The 18,586-nt window shown below is 38.9% G+C and overlaps 1 protein-coding gene across 4 annotated transcripts in view; it reads right to left on the minus strand.

The window, feature by feature from the left end:
- ano1a (anoctamin 1, calcium activated chloride channel a) overlaps positions 1–18,586 on the minus strand; it is a 97,771-nt gene that overhangs the window by 25,042 nt on the left and 54,143 nt on the right. For 3 of the 4 annotated variants that reach the window (XM_040129839.1, XM_040129835.1, XM_040129837.1), the window contains exons 12-20: positions 16,493–16,653; positions 15,804–15,889; positions 13,401–13,412; positions 10,489–10,560; positions 8,141–8,215; positions 5,777–5,978; positions 4,327–4,438; positions 4,009–4,066; positions 1,145–1,245 (exon numbers count right to left, since the gene is read on the minus strand). In XM_040129839.1, the coding sequence (XP_039985773.1) occupies positions 1,145–1,245; positions 4,009–4,066; positions 4,327–4,438; positions 5,777–5,978; positions 8,141–8,215; positions 10,489–10,560; positions 13,401–13,412; positions 15,804–15,889; positions 16,493–16,653 (879 nt within the window). The remainder of the gene's footprint in view (positions 1–1,144; positions 1,246–4,008; positions 4,067–4,326; positions 4,439–5,776; positions 5,979–8,140; positions 8,216–10,488; positions 10,561–13,400; positions 13,413–15,803; positions 15,890–16,492; positions 16,654–18,586) is intronic. The other variant, XM_040129836.1, reaches the window with a different exon arrangement.

An 18,586-nucleotide genomic window follows, 5' to 3' on the forward strand; every position in this document is an offset into this window, starting at 1 on the left:
TAATTTATGCCTGTGTCAGCTGCCGTGAGATCAGTTGAATGAGGCACATAGAGAGGTGTGCCTGCGGAGGGAAAACCAAACCTCACGGGGCAATACTGGTGACTCTCTTCTATGGAAAGTAGCTAAGGTTTGTCCAAAAAGTCAGTAGATTTGTTGCTTGGTGCTGTAGAGACAAAGGCGCTAAGTTAGCAACACTGCCTGTAAACACCCCCTGATGAAGTAAAAGGAACTCCAACACTTGGCCGGTGGACGAATGGAGTAACTTCAAATCTCCCTCAGTCAGGGACATTCATGGATGAAGCACTGGACCGTGGATGGTCCAGCCAAAAAATGTAGTTTTTCCGTAGTAGCCAAATGTTTCAGATGAGCAATTCTTATGAAATTATTTGTTTTCATCATATTAATTTTAATTTGAATCACACTTTCACTTTTAGGGTTGTGTTCTATACTTATCAGTAAGTAACAGATAGAATGACAGATGTGTGGACATGTGTGTCTATGCCTATTAAACCGCCCTTCCTTTCACCCTAAATGAAGTAAATTTTTTACTTCAAATTTTATCTGCATTTTACAACATTAGTTTTACTTTAGTTTAGTTTTTAGTTTTTTTTTATTAGTTTTTAAAGTTGGTATAATTATAATTGGGTGCTATTTAAAAATATATTCTTTAAACTTTGTTGATACTCACACATCTTAGTGAAACATGCCATCTGAATTATTGGTAGAAAATTGGCGATACATTCATTTGCTTGTCTATTATTGTTGGATTTAGGTCTATGAATTATCACTGTGACACAGCTTGCACACTATGCATTTGGTGGACTGTGCGATAAAGAGGAGGAACCAAACATGCAGTACAGTAAACTTCTGTTACAGTGTACTGTAAGGATGAAACAAGACAGAGAAAATTGCAGGCTTACAGAGTTCAGCAAGGTGTTTCTGGTTCCCAGGTTAATGTGTCTGAAAACCAGACAGGAATTTAAATGATGACTCTCAGATGCAAGTACAACTGAGTGGGTGTGCATAATTTGTTCTGTGGCTTGCTGAACCCACGTATTGTGAACTGTAGTTCAGCTTGTCTTCTGTGTATTAGTGTCATCGGTCTATGTTTAAACATGTTGCACAGTGTATGTTCTGCACTCACGGTATGCCAATCTCAAACAGGTTGTTCTGGATGAGCTGCTTGCCTAGCATGGTGATGCACAACTGGATGCACAGCTCCATGAGGCATCCTGCATGGGCACACTGGGGAGAGAGAAAGTGAGGGAAGTGTCAAAACGTGACAGGAAATCAAACTGAGACAGAAGATAGAGTGGAAGTTTAAAAAGTTGACATTGGGGACTGGAAAGTGACATTAAAACAAGGCCAAGCAGAGACACATCTGAGCCACTTTATATAAGGGTATTCAAATCTTTTTTTAAAGAAAATATTCAATCAAAATTCTAATTACATTGACCATCTGTGTCCACAATGTACTACAAAATTAAAATTAAAAGATCCTTCTTTAATATTCATGTTTGAAAATTAAAACGAAGATGCACATTGCTATGTATGTGTTCTCAAAAGTAGAAACTCATGAAAATGTATTACAACCCAAACTACATTTTAAACTTAACTGACTAATAGTCAATGTGGAGCACACCAATTTGGGACTGTGGGCCAATCAGATTTGCTTCTCAGAGCTGATCATCAGGACTGACAGCAGGTGTCCATAGTAACTTGTAACATATTTTTCCAATATGGAACAATATGGAATTTTCTTGCCATTAATGTCAGAACTTATCCAACAAAACAGAAAGTGTTAGAATGAAATGACCGACAAAATACTGAAAATAATTCCAGCTTGCTGGCTTCACAGCATTTGACGCAATGGCTACCAAACACACAAGGTGACATACTTGTTATTTATTGGCCCAGAGGGGTACATTACATGTTAACCATTTACAATCATGTAAGAAAAATACTTATTATCAGATTGAGGCTTTAAAGATATTCTGTTTGTTTCATTGCCAAGTTATCCCATGAAAACACCAAAACCACCAATGAATGTCTCATATTAATCAGTATTGTGTGTGTTTCAAAGCCTAATATACTGTGTCTTCTTCCTCTGAGCCATAGAGCTCCGCTGTTTCCAAAAACAATTAAAAACACATCAGTGAGACACACTTTTGCATTGGGTGACATGTTCCTTCGTTACCATAACACACACATTGTAGTTTATTTTGCCTCAGTCCCACGCAAACCGTCCTGCTGGACGGATTAATCTGCCGCATATTTTTATTAACACTAATAATAATAATGATAACATTATTTTACAGAGCACTTTTCAAAAAAACTGTTACAATGTGCTTCACAAAGAAGGACATATAAAAAAAAGCATAAAAGTAACAAATAAAATAAGTTACAGATATAATAACTAAACAAAAGCCATAGGGTAAAAGTAAGTTTTTAGAGAAGATTTAAAAGCAGACAGTGAATTTTCTAGTCAAAGTTCCACAGGTAAACTATTCCAGAGGGTTAGAGCCCTTGAATGGGGACTAACTAACAGGGTCATAGCCGAAGATCTCAAACTATGGGCTGGTGAGTAATGATTTACATGCTCAGTCAGGTAGCTCAGTGCCATGCAGGGCCTTAATAGTCAAGAGTAAAATTTTTTAATTCAATTCTACAACGAACAGGCAGCCAGTGAAGGGAAACTAAAATAAGGGAGATATGATCATGCTTTCGTGATTTGGTTAAAAATCTGGCAGGTGCAGTTTGGGTACGCTGAAGATTTGCAATCATCTTTAGGCCTTTAGGCCAACACTGCATTACAACAATTCAAATTAGAAGTAGTAAAAGCACAAATCACTCTTTGAAGATCATCAAAAGAAAAAAATGATTTAATTCTAGTTAGATTTCTGAAGTGGAAGAAACATGACTAATCTAGCCTTTTAACATGGGATTCGAGAGTGAGGTTCTGGTCTAATAATAATAATAATAAGGTTTTTAACAGTTGGTACCACATGTTGAGCTGGAGATCCAAGAGCAGGCAAATCTTGGCCGTAAGGGAACTCAGAGTCTATAGTAAGGATTTTCTGTTTTGGAGGAGGTAAGCTGAAAAAAATGTACTGCCATACAGTTCTTGACTGCAGCGAGGCAATTATGTGGGGAAGATAACGTAGCTGATTCAGATGGTTTGCCGGACAAATACAGCTGTGTATCACCTGTATAGAAATGAAATAAAATATCCTGCTGTTTAATCATTTGGTCCAAAGGTAGTAAATCAAGAGAAAATAAAATTGGTCCTGGAATGGAGCCCTGCAGCAACCCATACCTACACACTGTTTGAGAGGAGGTGAAGAAATCAAAAGACACAATGAATTTTCTATTAGAAAAGTATGAGAAGAACCACTAAAGGGCAGACCCAGAAATACCAGTCCATATTCTCAACCTTTCAATAATAATGGTATGATCCACCCTGTCGAACGCGGCACTAAGATCAAGCAACACCATTATCAAGTATTAACCTGCATCAACCTTCATTAAGATATCACTGACAACTCTTACAAGTGCAGTCTTGTGCTGTGTTGCTATCTGAAACCTCCTTGAAATTTCTCTAAAAATATTGTTATTGATCAATACTTCCAGCAGTTGATTTGAGACAGTTTTCTATAGGATTTTTGATATAAAGGGAGGCTTAGAAATTGGTCTATAGTTGCTGAGGACAGTTGGATCAGAACCAATTTTTTTTTAAAAGAGGCTACGCACTAGCGGCCTTAAAATAATAGGAAACACATCCAGAAAATAAAGAACTGTTGATGACTAAAAGCAGGCATGGGTTATGTCTTTACTAGGAAACAATGGGCTTGGGGCTAAGGGTCACAGACAGGGTATGAAAGTGGGAAACTACTGAGACACAGACTAAAGTAGTTGGTTTTAGACTTTTCATGGGGTTTGTTGACATCAAGAAAATATGGAATATCAACAACCTAAACCTAAGTGAAACTGTGTATAGTATAGAATTACCTCTTCCATTCTGTATGATCCAACAACATACAAGTAGTTTCCAGGCCGCCCAACAAGCCTGTGGACCAAACACAACCATCACATGTTGTAATTCAGATGATGAAAGGAGGTAGTGTACATTAAGATCGTGTTCACTGTATACACTACACAGTAAAACATACTCATAGTAGAGTGTTTTGGATAAAAGTTTGCCAAATAGCAGTTGATAGCAGCAACAGACCAAAGTATTTGCATTAATACTAACCCACAGAGATTTGATTTAAGTGGTATAGCATAACAATGTACAAAAAAGAAAGCAATGAGAAGTCATTCTTTTACCTGCCCCTGAAAAATGCCAAATAGACAATGGGTGTGAAGGCATTGACAAACTTTAAGATAAAAGTTTTGAAGATGAGGCGCTCTTCAAAGCTCTTGTCTGTCTTTGGAACCTCTGAAAAAGAGACATTTGACTTTATTATCTCACATACACATGAACTGTCAGTAAACTTAACAAAGTGGCACTGAGAGTCTTTACTTTTCTAGATGTCTCGCTGCAATTCCCATCATGAGCCATTTGTGTATTTTCAGTTTTTAATTTCTGTCACAATTTCAATTAAGCATATTTATAAAGGAAAGCCAAAAGACCTGTGGCCAAAGACACACATTGGGGTGCAATTCCCATTACTCAACCCTCTGCCTCCAAAAATTAGTGTGCAACATGTCAAAAGCAACTGGGACTAATGATGAAAGTTTTTAATTATAATAACAGCTGATTCTTTATGTGTGATGCATGTATGGAGTTCCCACACTAAGACATCACTCAACCAGAGCTGCAAGAAGTAGGGGTGCTGAGGGTGCTGCAACAACATGTGCAGCATCCTGTACTAATTTGTCTGTAGGCCTATTGATCTGTTGTATGGGGAGGTTTGGAGTGGATTCAGACAGCCACTCCACCATTGACAAAAGTAATTTAAAATCCAGCTTTCTACCAAGAGCAGCATTTAAAAAAAAATGGTTTTGTCATGGGTGGCGACTGTTAATGTACTTATCTTGATTTCTTCCTAACAATACTGTTTTAATATTGTCATATGTTTCACTAATGTAATGTCATGATGCTGTCCAGATGTGTTTTACTATGTTGCAAGGGCCTTAAGAAAGTTTGTTTCAAAAAATGTTATGCTAAAATGTTTTGTAGGTCCTGTGGTTTGATTAGCTAAATTGCATATACACTGCATGGGTTCAGCAAGAAAATCACATTGAAAATATGAATCTTATAAGGATCATAATAATACAGGTGCAGCAGCTGCTCAGGAAAATGAAATTTAAAAAAATCATGAATCTATCCCTGCATTCAAGGATTCTTGAAATGAAATGAAAATATTGACAGCATTTCCATTATTTCCCACTGTTTATAATGATCTGAACGATAAAAAGAAAAAAAAAAGACCAACAGACTGGACAATACTACTGTGCTGTAGTATACAGCATTTTGTTGTAGGTGTAAATAACAATAACAAGAGCAAACGTCACCTGGTGAGGTATAGTGTGTTTGTTTCTTGTTTTATTTTATTTCTTAAATTCAGATTTTAGATGAGCACAGGAAAACTGAGAACTTTCACATTTGTGTATCATACATCAAACAAAGATATGAGCTTTATGTTTTAATATTTTCTCTTTTCCCACAAACACTTTTGCTTGGTATAAAAGAGCCTCTGATGCAGTTAATCTGTAGTCAGAAACTGATGTTTGGTTTGAGTATCAGTCATGCCTTTAGTGAAATGTGCCTCACCCAGTGTGGTGAGCCAGCGGGCGATGGCGCCGTAGATTTCATCTAAGATGATGATGATGATGAGGTTGATGATGGCGGCGGTGGTTTTGACAGTGGCTCTGATGTTGGACCTTGCTGCAGGGTAGGTACTCATGTGCAGGGCTGCCTTAATACTAATCCGGTACAGGATGACCCCGAAGACAATGGCAAATGTCACAACAATCTAAAAGTAAGGAGAAGGAGGAACACCAAATCTGACAATCTGCTGATAATTTGACAAAACAATCAAAGCAAGGAAGATGTATGTTAATGTGTGTAAAGACTCTGTGTAGGTGACACATGTTGAAAAGTCTGTTGGATTTACTCCCTATTTTGATACTGGCAATTATAATTCCAAGACATTCACCCCTAAAACTTTATTGCATTTATTTCAATCTGAACAATCAGACAAGGTCTCAAAGAATTATACTGTGATAGTTGAAACATGCCATACGTGTTTACAGGTGTTCAATGAAAATAACAAGGACTGCTATTCTGGTAATGCATCATTACCCACCTTAGCCTGCATCGACTAAATGTTGCTACAAAGTAGCTTTCTGCTATTCAACCCAAGCCCAACAACTCCTGACAAATTGGGATTGGGTCAGTTTTGGACCATTTTGTAAATGTTTGGCTTGGTTCAGATTTACTTTTGGTGTTTCCTTTTTAAAGTGTAATTTATTAAGAAATAGCTACCTCTGTTTCTCTGTCTCTCTCTCTTCGGCTATATCCATGTGTGTAATATGTGTATTTGGAAAAGAGAGTCCATTATCTTCTGAATTTGTTGAATCAGTGCAAAAATGTAACTTCAGAGAAATGGTTTTTGTCTATCAGAGGATACTTGTGTTTTGCTGTTCCTTCTTCACTGTAGGCCTAATACATATTATGATCGGGACCCGATGATTTATTTCCATTTGTGAGAAAGCCTTTTACACCCATCTATCTCTCACTGAAGAAGGAATAATAAAATATAACATTGGTTTGGAACATGATTGGGCTTCAAGTTTGGCCATAAGGCTCAGGTGGGTCAGATTTTAAAGACATTGGTATGCATCGGGTTGACATCAGCAGTTTCATGGCCACAGACACTTCTACAACAATCCTCATTGTGTAACAGCAATGGGCTTATACAATGTAAGATGCATTATAGATGTATTACATTTATGTAAAAGTTTGTATGTAGGTTTTTTAATTTATAAAATTAAAAAAAACTTTTTTTTTGCAACAAAAAGTGAAATCTGTAGTGGCTACTTCTTGCTGTTCATATGGCTACATTCATATTGTTGGTGTATCATAAATAGGGCTGGGGTTCAAAAGCATTTTATCTAATCTGAAACCAACATCAAATGCACTTGTCAAGTATGAATAGTTTTGAATCCCTTAATGAGGGGTTAGCTTTAACTTATGCAAGTGCATCAACCTGAAGATGAGATGAACAGTGCAAAATATGACATGTTGATTAAATGTATTTGCCACATTTAATTAACAGCTTTAACCTACTACTACCTACACATCCACTTTTACAAAGCTACTTGCTGCAAATATTAATGTGATACAGTGAGCTAAATCATTTTCTAGAGACGAGCCACCTCTCTGTTGGTCTTGTTGAGCTACAGAACACACTATCATCTGTTAAATGGTGTTACAGAAAGAAACCTCCTCTCAAACATTTTTTGGCCAATTAAAGACACTGGCTCGCACAGAACACATTAACTCCCAAAGACAGCCAAAAGTTGCGTTTTAGTCTTTACTGAATTGCAAACGTTGTGTAACAAAACGTTACAGTTGGTATTATCTGCAGCTGGTAATGTTTGTTTTTAACCAGCAAAAGTGATGTCATCACTAGCTAAAAGTGAGACAATGTTTTCTATATTGATTTTTGCTAAGAAAAAAAGAAAAAGGAGAGATAAAAGGCTAGACAAGAGGTTTGTTAGCGTTGGGACTTGGTATATTCAGGTATTTTGGAACCAGGAACCAAATCAAAAATAGAACCAGCTAACAGAACCCTGCCCTATAAACCAAAGGAAAAAAAATAAATGAAATACATAGCTAATTGTTAGCTAGTAAGATAAACTTTTCATGTCTGTTTTCATTTATATTGTGTAATCACCTCATTTGAAAGTCAAAATCTTAAAATCTATGTGGAAGTTTTGCTGTGTAATTTTTCCTTGCAAATTCAAAGAAAACATTTGAACTAGAGCCATGCTCTCCCTTCATTGCTGTGTTGTCTGAATCTGGAGTTATCTCAGGGTGATTAAAAATTATATTATTACTTCAGATGTCATAACTGTGGTAGAAATCCAAAGTCTGGTGATATAACACTGGAGAGAGGGTGTTGAGACTCACCAGGAAGGCCATCATGACCACAGTGGTCAGGTAAGCGGGTAGTCTGTCTGTGCATGTAAGCTTCACCTTCTCACCCTAAACCACACAGACACACACACACACACAGACAGACAGACACACACACACACACACACACACACACACACACACACACACACACACACACACACGCACACACACGCACACACACACACACACACACACACACACACACACACACACACACACACACACACACAGATAGTTATGTGAGGGACAAAGTACACAGCAAATCTGTAATATTAATTTAATCTATAGCTGTGTGTTAGAGCTGTGTGTATGTTAATATTGCATGTGTGTTTCTGCTGCCACCGCCTCATGACAGTGTTCCTGTCAGTGGCAGCTCTTTATGCCCTAGGCACACAGATGCACATAGCACGTACACCATAAACATATACACACACACTATGTGGCTCCAGTGTAGCACAGCTAATTCCGCTTTAAGCTATCGTGTCACTTTCAAGCCTACTGAGAATTGGGTCAGAAAGCCCAAGCCGCTGTGTATGTGTGGGTAAATGTGTCCTCTTGTGTATTTGATGAAGAGGAAGACGTGACCTTGCTACAAGACAAAAGGGAAAAGGCTGATAATCAACATGAACATGCTCAACTCTGAACCTAGTCAGGAGTTTTCCAGAAGGGCTTTTTACTACGTACAAACAAACATGTTTCAGTGCTTCATCGGCACTTTAAAATGCCAACGAAGCTGCCGTTGCATTTTGTTCCTCCATGAGACAGTGCCAATTGTGTGTTTCCTGGAAGCTCCAAGCTGCTGATGAACAGTGTTTGTTTCTTGACTGTTACTTTACTTTATGTTAAAGAAGTCAGCAAGTGAAGGACTCAGTATTTCAACCTATCGTAATAATGATTTATAGAAGATTGTAAAAAAGCTATTTCTAATTTCTGATGTGGTGATCAAATGAAATAACCTGAAACTGAAGATTTTTTAAAACAATTTAACACTCTCATTAGTATGCAACCTACAGGTTAATTGGTGTAACAAGCTCAGTAGGAAGCCTTCAGCCAAAACATTTGCTGACACAAGAGAAACAGTGCTTAGATAAATGGATTCTTTCTTATTTTTAATTTTCATAACTAGTTGCCAGTGGCCTTCTATCCCAAAAAATCCCCAGTGAAGTACTGGAAGAAATGTCACACTACAACATTGTTTTCATTACAATTGACTTTGTTTACTAATAGTATGAGCAGATATGGTGCAGCTGAATAAAGTGGTGACTTTAGTGTGAAACTAAATAGTTACCACTTAGCAGTTAGCTTGAACAATCAAACTAAAGTTCAGTTGGTGCAACAGGCTGCTGTATTTCACATTTTTTATTCTGATTTCCAGGCAACCACCAGTTTCAGTGTGTTAAGAAAATCAACATGCACAGATTTGAAACTATAACAACCATTGTGTTAAAGTTACGTTATTGTTGCACAGTAATACAATAATGCAGCTGGTAGCAGGAAGTCACTTTGTTTGAGTGTTCAAGGTAACTCCAGCATTTGAGACATCAGCATCTCTTGTATAAAGGTTCCCTGTCGAGTTTTTGGAGTTTTTGACCTCTAGTAGTGCTGTGGAGCAGGGTTTTTTTAATTTTATTTTTTATTTTTGATAACAAACCAATGCCTGCCTAAAAATGAAATAGATTTAAAGCTAATGGCAAGGTTAAGAAAAAAAGTCATGTAAATTACAGGTGTCAAATGCAGATACAGTACTAAGGCAAACATCTACAACTAATACGAACTTTTAAATGATGTAAATTATTTGATACTACGTAAAATTGATTAAGTGACACTTCATTTTAGAGAAACATACCATCTTCATTAGACCTTAATTGATATAACTGGATTAGTTCAGATAATCCTTTATCAAAAGCTTGTCTCAAGTGATTTGTACTGAAAAGGAGCTACCATTTATATTTAACTAATCAGCAATCAATCTCCAAATGGATCAAATGAAATAATACTCAGAAGTATTAGTTATATCAATGAAGTAAGAAATTATGTTACAAATAAAACATGGTTCAGAGTTCAGTAAGTAGCAGGTATTGGGATAGTAGTGTCATAGTATGTATAATGACAATCAGGTACGAAAAGTATCATAGACAATTATTAGATGAGTAATGTATAAAGTAAAAACACAAAATCCACAACAGCAAGTGTAAGATCAGTACAGTGAGAGGGTGATAAAGATCAAGAAAAAAATGTTCTTTTCTACTACATATTTTCATAATATCTTAGATACATCAACAATAAAAGCCTGTCATGAAAGATTGCTAAATCAATTTTATCATATCAATTATTTTTACCTTCGGGGTTGAATGTTCCAGTCTCATTGTCTTTTGCATGACCCGGAACTCGTACTCTGCTCGGTTGTGGTCCTGGAAGAAAAAACAGTTTAGATGTTACAGTCACTGATACTAATGTATGTTAGTGAGCAGTAATTGAACAAGACGGTAAACAGAAGAGAAGATCCTTATGGAATTTCAGGGTGGAGACAGAAATGAAATGAACAGCCGATCTGAAAAACTTTTGCAAAACAAGCACAGTGTGTTTAAGTGTGAATACAGCGCTCTGTGCAAGAAAAGAGAGAAATGCATAGACCCACCATGAAAAGATTAAGTAGAGGGGCATAAAACTAAAAATAAACTGTAGTCTGAAGTTGGAATGGCCCAACAATACCCAGAGTCAACTTTTCACTCATAGAAACTCAAGCTGCTATGTAGAGCTTGAGTTTGGCTGTTAGTTTTCTGTGTGTAAAAGCTTGTCGTATTCAGTTGTTTAACTGGAGGTTTATGATCAAACACCTCAACCTTATCCCTAAATTTAAGAGACCAGCCCAACATTTTGAAAATACTGTATGCTTGTTGCTGAATCAGATTACAAAATAAATACAAACTCTATGTGTCCAGTACAGGTTGTTCTAGTATATGTTTAGCCTGGTTTAGCACAAGGAGTGGAAGAGGTTAGCAGAATGCTAGCCTATAGCTCTATAAACAGCCAACAGTCTACTTCGACTGGCTGGGTATGTTAGCAAAGGTTGGTCACCTCTGCTTTGCAGATGCATTTGCCCAGTTTTTAGATATCCAGGCTAACAGCTAAATTAACAACTACCTTCTGCCTTCTGTCTTTATGCTATACCAGAGACTGGACACACAGAGACTGAGCTCCATCTGACTTTGGGTAAGATAACAACCATGCATGTTACGCAAAATTTTATCTCCTAAATCACTGCTTACCTTTCTAAATCCAGCTATTAACCATTTAATACACAAAACTGTACAATGCAGCATGTCTCATTTGCACTGTTGTATAATAATCCTTTCATGGTCTGAAGGAAAATATGATGAACATTTTATGTTATGTAATATGCAGCCAGAGGTGAGTGTACAGTCTGCAGTAAGCCAAGAGGAATGAAGAACTGCTGTGTATACAGAGGAAACTGCATCACTAGAAAATAAAGCTCAGGGTTAGACATTCACTTTTGGCCTGGAGGTCCACGTGTCCAGATCATGTTTAGGTGGACAGAAAGAGATAAAACACACATACAAAAAGCAACCCAAACCCAAACCCAAATGCATATAAAATCTGCCTGACAAAGACAAACAACAATCTTGACCATAAAGACTCGGGCCAGCATTGATTTGAAGTGTATAAAAATAAAACTAAACTGTGTTTATGTGAACTGATATTTTGAGCCATTTCTACTCAGACTTGGATTATATCAAATTCTCAGTAACAAGTTGTGGCACACCTTTCATTCAAAACCTGCTCTTGTATTTATTCATGTTGAAAAATACTAATAATAAGTTTTTCAGAAACAGTCCTCATAACCCATCATTACTGCTACTGATTTCAGGCCACTTTGTTGTAAACACAACACTGACGTGTTATCCTTTTATATAGATGACATGGTGAGTGTGTTAGCAAACACCTATTTACAAATTAGTAAACATAGTTGAGTTTGTGCAATTGATAAATGTAAGTCCAATATTCACTCCCTTTCTAGCTCTGGTTTGGTTCACCAATTCCTAAGAAAAATACTTGTCTCTTTAGCTGCTAAATGCAGCAGTGACACTAGATCAAAACAGCAGGCCAGAAAACCAAACCAATGGAGCTGAAATGTGGTAAAAGAGCTGCGGGTGATTGCAGAGTCAGGTGATAATTTTCTGTGTTTTCCTCTGGTAGTATAAAGATACTGATTAGTTCCCTTTTAAATGTTTAAAAGCTGTACAGTTCAAAATTTTGTGGGTTTTGGAGTTTGAGAAATGTATGGCTTTTACATACCACTATCTTCCCAGCCCACATGTACATGTGGGCCCCATAAGGGCTAAAAGTGAGCTGAGGCCATGGGTTGCGAAGGTAAACTATGCAGGTTCAAAACCTTAGGTACTACATGGTCCCTCATGACTGTGCAGGTCATGGGTGGGTTTATGAGCGTTTTACGGGGGAGGAGAAAATTGGACAAAGGGTCTCCTTTGATAAGCACTGCTTTAATTGGGCCATTACTCAATGACCTACTGGAACCTTCACTCACCTAGGGCGAAAGTAGTTACAGCAGTTATAGAAATGATATTACACCATTTACAATGTAAGGTGCTACAACATTCTTCAACAAAATTACCACCAGGAGTCTATTTATTTGTGTAGTCAGCACACAAAAAAACAAAAATTGTTCTATTGTGGCGTTATATCATCTGCCACTTTTCTAGCCAGGAGACTTTTGCTACTGAAGGAAAAAATGTTCCAGCATGCCACCTCTGACATAGAAATTTGTATGCCTTTCTTGAATTAAAAACTTGCTCCCCGAACCACCAGGGAAGCCCAGTATCATTCCTTTTACAATGTTTAAAAAGGTGCTTAGGCCATTTTTTTGTAACACGTCTTCTATTTGACTTTAAATGTATATCTTGACTTTGGGACTGTGTGTGCCGCTTATCTTATGGGTGTGGAGGGTACAGTTGTCTCTGTTTAAGGTCAGGAATGGCCAGCATCAGGATGAACCTCAGATAGAAAGAGAGGAGCTACAGAAAAAACATTACATAAGATCAAAGAGATGAAGATGTCAAATGAAAAGACTGATTGTTAGACACCTTGGGGGAGAAAGGTTTAGTGTTAGGTAACAGCACCCACAGAACAGAATCGAAACCGTGAGTCAAAAGGAAAGAAGGTAAGTTTAAATATGAGAGGCGGCAAGACGTAAAGCAAGTTGGATCCAAACCTTATGTTCCTCCTGTAAAATACACCACAAACATGTAAAACATAAGGAGAAGATGTCAGTCAGCAGTCATTGTCTCTGAAGATTCAAACATGTCACTTTTAGAGCAACACAGAAAAGTGACAACAAAACCAAACATTCTTTCATCAAAAATGCAGTGAACTGTTCCCTTTCATTATGATTTATATAAAATAAAATAAAAAAAATCAATACTGAAGTCTGAGGCTGTAATGTTTGTGTGGGAACATTTTAGATGAGGGCTGACTAACTACACACAAAAGAAAGAGAAGGTACATTCATATTTATATCCTGACCCGTTCCTTTAAGTCAGCCTTATTACTTTGTGCTTTTAAGTTAAGTGCAGTTAAAAAAACAAGTTTTCTTCACATTAATGAAAGTGTCATTATGAGTTGTAACTAGGAGTTGAAAATACTATTTACAAATAGATGATTCAGATTGCATAATTTGAAATGAAATTTGAGATGCTGGTGATTAAGAGACTTATATAGAGTTATGAAGAGCGAGGGGCCGCAGGTTCCAGAGGTGATTTTCCCAGTTCTGTATTTTCATGTCAGATTTTTCTATGTAATTAACACCAGTTTTTGTATTATTTTAGCTTTGTTGCTGAAAATGTATGTTTTCTGTGTCATTTTGGCATGGGAGACGGCCAGAATACTACAATACCCATGACCCTCAGCTGCCATTGCCATGGAAAAGAAGCCTGTCAGAGGCTAAAATCAGAGTGGTGGCAGATATAGAAAGCTTTGAAGTTGGAAGCAAAACACAGCACCATAGTTGCTGAATTCATCAAAAATTTACCCAGAATTTATAAGTGAACTGATTTAAGACGCAGATTGAGTTTTACAGTTTTCTCAGCTGCACAATCTAGCTCCAAGAATCGCCATCTTAACGAGGTGGAGATGTATGCGTGTCTCAGTGATCCTGGGAGGTGTGTTGTCAGGGGCATCAGCCCCTGGTAGGGTCTCCCAAGGCAAATTGGTCCCAAGGGAGAGGCCAGAATAAGAGCGATTCATGACAACCAGATGAAGGGCAAATTTCTGAGCTGCATCACCTCACCTGGATTAGGGAAACTGGGGCACCCGCCTGGAGGCAGACCTAGAAGGGGAGCTGGCCGGTGAGAATCTGGTGACCAGGACTTGGCCCATGGGGTCTGGTCGGGCACAGCCCGAAGAAATTACACGAAGCCACAACTCTGTGTGCTCACGACCTGCATGAGCAGGCATCGGGTGGGGGTGTACTGTAAGCTAGGAGGCAGGCTGGATCAGGGGCCTGGGTGTGCCGATCCCTGGTGTTAAAGACTAGCTCTAAGGACGTGGAATGTGACCTCTCTGGAGGGGAAGGAGCCAGAGTTGGTGCGAAAGGTGGAGCAGTACCAACTAGCAACTAGATATAGTTGGTATGTCTTGAACACTCGGGTGAGGGGGGGGCAGAGCTGTCAACTGACCACCACCTGGTGACAAGGGAAGCAGCTGGACAGACCCGGCAAACCCAAACATGTAGTGAGGGTGACCTGGGATTGTCTGACAGAGGCCCCTGTCCATGAGGTCTTTAACTCCCACCTGAGTTTCCTCTGTATGGTGGCTGGGCTCAGCCTTAGAGATAGGCTAGGGAGCTCTGACATCCGGGGGGAACATGAAGTAGAGCCGCTGCTCTTTTGTGTCAAAGGGAGGCAGTAGAGGTGGTTTGGGCATCTGATCATGATCCTCCGGGATGCCTTCCATTGGAGGTTTTTCGGGCCGGTCCAACTGGTAGGAGACCCCAGGGTAGACCCAGAGCACACTGGAGAGATTATATATCTCATTTGGCCTGGGAAAGCCTTGGGGTCCCACAGGAGGAGATGGAAAACGTTGTTGGGGAGAGGGAGGCCTGGGCTGCCTTGCTAAACCTGCTGCCACCATGAAACGACTGGCTGGAGACTTGCATCTTACTAGTTCATCCATCACAAAACATCACATCTGCTTTGATTGTTGTCATAGCCACATTATCACATCAGCCATTTTGTTACATGATAATACATTTTTAACTGCAAGATTACACTGCATCAACAGACAGCAATAATGTTGCTTTCTAATAAAAGACATGATGGATGACTTTGTATAGCCAAGTTTCATGTTCCAAGTTGATTTTTATGTTGTAGTGAAATGAATGGAAACCAATGGTTTAATTGGAAGGAAAAATGTTATGATGCATAATGTTAAGTCTACAGGATTTGAGGTTAATGTACTAAAAATCCACATGATTATGTTCCTGATAAGAATATAATCTCAGCAGGAAAGACAATCATTTTATTTTTCCCAAAGTATCCAACTTTTGTTTCAGCCCTACACGCCTGGATGTGTATCTTTCATGATGTATATAAAAAAGTTATTTGTGGCATTGTCTCACCTCTTCCTCCTCTCCGAAGCCTGTCAGGTCCCAGATATAGTTGAGTCGCATCTGTCGTCTCTTCCAGTGCTCCATGAAGAGAACCGCTACATAACCAAGCACACACAGCAAACTAAACACAGGCCCAAACAAACTCTTACACTCAGTGTTGGTTTGGGTCTTTTCTTGGGATATGTTAACAAATGGCAGCATGATAAACTACTTTCCATTTGTAAACATGCACACACGTTGCTTTTTCTAGTACAATGCCGCATTTTCCCAGTAAAGACAACTACATACAGTTACATGGAATTCTCCCTCATCAGGTCTTCAGAAGGTGAATCAACAGAAGGCTGTTGTGCTGTGACTCTGTCAGACACAAGCTTCATCTAAACACATAACACCTCCCTGATCTGTAGCCTTGATGCTGCTGACAGATGGCAGTATGGCTTGGCAGGACATCAGAGGAAGACTGGCTGTGTGTTTACTCAGGAGTTACCTTTGCAGATTCCTATTGTAAATTTCATGTGCAGTATCCATGTTTTCTGCCAAAGCTGTACTGAGGGGATTAAAAAGTATTATCTATTAACTGGATCAGTTCCAACAATTCTTAGCTGCACAGCCCGTATTTGTAGCAGTCTACTCATCTACTGGTCTTTATTTAACCGTTTAGTTGCTGTTTCAATGATTAAATGTGAATGTGCCATTACCCCAGAGGGCCATGAAGATGGAAAAGAAGACGGTGGCTGGGTTGTCGAACAGGTGGCTGGCTCGCGCTGTACCACACGCAGTCACCAGTTTCCAGTAGCTGCAGGCGCGGTCACACAGTGGACACATGGTGATGTTGTTCCTGGGATCGCAAATCTCCATACTGACAACAAAGAGATTGTTGGAAGAGATGAATTATTCAAAGAGGTGGAAGACAGTAAAAGGATGGTGGAGAGAGTTTAGTTTCAGATTACATGGCAAAGACAAAAAACATGTTAGTACTTAAATGTGGAGGAGGAGACATGCTGTGTTTCAAATCAAGCAAGTATGTCTGAATGTTGCCTGTTTAAAGAAAGTCTGTTGTAAGATTGCATCCCTTCCTCTTACAGCAACTTAAAATGGTCCACTGCCTCAAGGGAGGATAAGAAGGCTTAGAGTTAGCCTCAGATGCCAGATCCCTTTGTATAGCACTTAGAAACTATGACCCACAGGCAAGTCTGCATTCTGGAAATGCAGTGTTCTACTGGGGTAATAGGGTTCTATGAGCTCTTGAAGATATGATGGTGCCTGACCATTAAGGGCTTTGTAGGTGTGGAGGAGGATTTTAAATTCTATTCTGGATGTCCTTTATGTGGGAGTTAAAGGATCAAAGAGAACTCCGAAATTCCTACTAGTGGTGCTGGAGGCCAGGGCAATGCCATCTAGACTAACTATATCATTAGATAATGTGTTTCTGAGGAGTTGAGGGCCAAGTACAATAACTTCAGTCTTGTCTGAGTTTATCATCAAAAAGTTGCTGGTCATCCAGGTCTTTATGTCCTTAAGGCATGCTTGAAGTTTAGCCAACTGATTGATTTCATCTGACTTCATTGACAAGTACAATTGGATATCATCTGCACAACAATGGATGTTTATGGAGTGTTTCCTAAAAATATTGCCTAAAGGAAACATATAAGGTGAATTGAACTGTTCCAAGCACAGAACCTTGTGGAACCCTATGACTAACTTGTGAGTACATGGACGATTTCAGGTGTACAAACTGAAATCGATCTGATAAATAGGACTGAAAACTGCTTAGAGCGGTTCCTTTAAGGCCAATTAAATGTCCCAGTCTCTTCACTCTAAATCCTGACTGAAAATCTTCAAATAAATTATTGTTCTGTAGGAAGTCACACAACTGAGATATAGGTCTATAGTTGGCTAAAACACCTGGATCAAGAGTAGGCTTTTTAGGAAGAGGTTTGATTACAGCTACTTTCAATGACTGTGGTACATAACCTGTTAATAAAGACAGATTGATCAAATCTAGTAAAGAAGTGCTAACTAAGGGTAAAACTTCCTTAAGCAGCCTTGTTGGGATGGGGTCTCAGAGACAAGTTGATGGTTTAGATAAACTTTCAAACAAATTGACATAAGTATTCAGAACTTTTTCTCAGTACTTAGTTGAAGCAACTTTGGCAGTGATTATAGCCTTGAGTCCTCTTGGGTATGACACAACAAGCTCTGCACACCTGGATCTGGGGATTTTCTGCCATTCTTCTCTGCAAATCCTCTTATGCTCTATGAGGTTGAATGTGGACTATTAGTGGACAGCCATTTTCAGGTCTCTCCAGAGATGTTCAATCGGGTTATTGTCAGGGTTCTGGCTGGACCACTCAAGGACATTAACAGGGTTGTCCCTTAGGCCAATCCTGTGTTGTCTTGGCTATGTGTTTAGGGTCATCGTCCTATTGGAAGCAATTTTGGTCCAGTCAGGGGTTTTGAGTGCTCTGGACCAGGTTTTCAATAAGGATATCTCTGTACTTTGCTCCGTTCAGTTTTCCCTCAACCCTGACCTGTCCCCGCCCCATATCACAATGCCGCCAAAACCAGGCTTCAGCGTTGGGATGGTATTGGGCAGGTGATGACCATTGCCTGGTTTCCTCCAGACATCATGCTCAAACACTTCAACCTTGGTTTCATCAGATCAGAGAATCTTGTTTATCTAAGTCTCAGAGCCCTTAGTGATTTTTTGCAAACTCCAAGCAACTTTCATGTGTCTTTCACTGAGGCCAGGCTTCCGTCTGGCCACTCTGCCATAAAGACCATATCAGTGG

The sequence above is a fragment of the Xiphias gladius genome, chromosome 1 (assembly GCF_016859285.1).
Source record: "Xiphias gladius isolate SHS-SW01 ecotype Sanya breed wild chromosome 1, ASM1685928v1, whole genome shotgun sequence".
Classification (NCBI taxonomy): Eukaryota; Metazoa; Chordata; class Actinopteri; order Istiophoriformes; family Xiphiidae; genus Xiphias; species Xiphias gladius.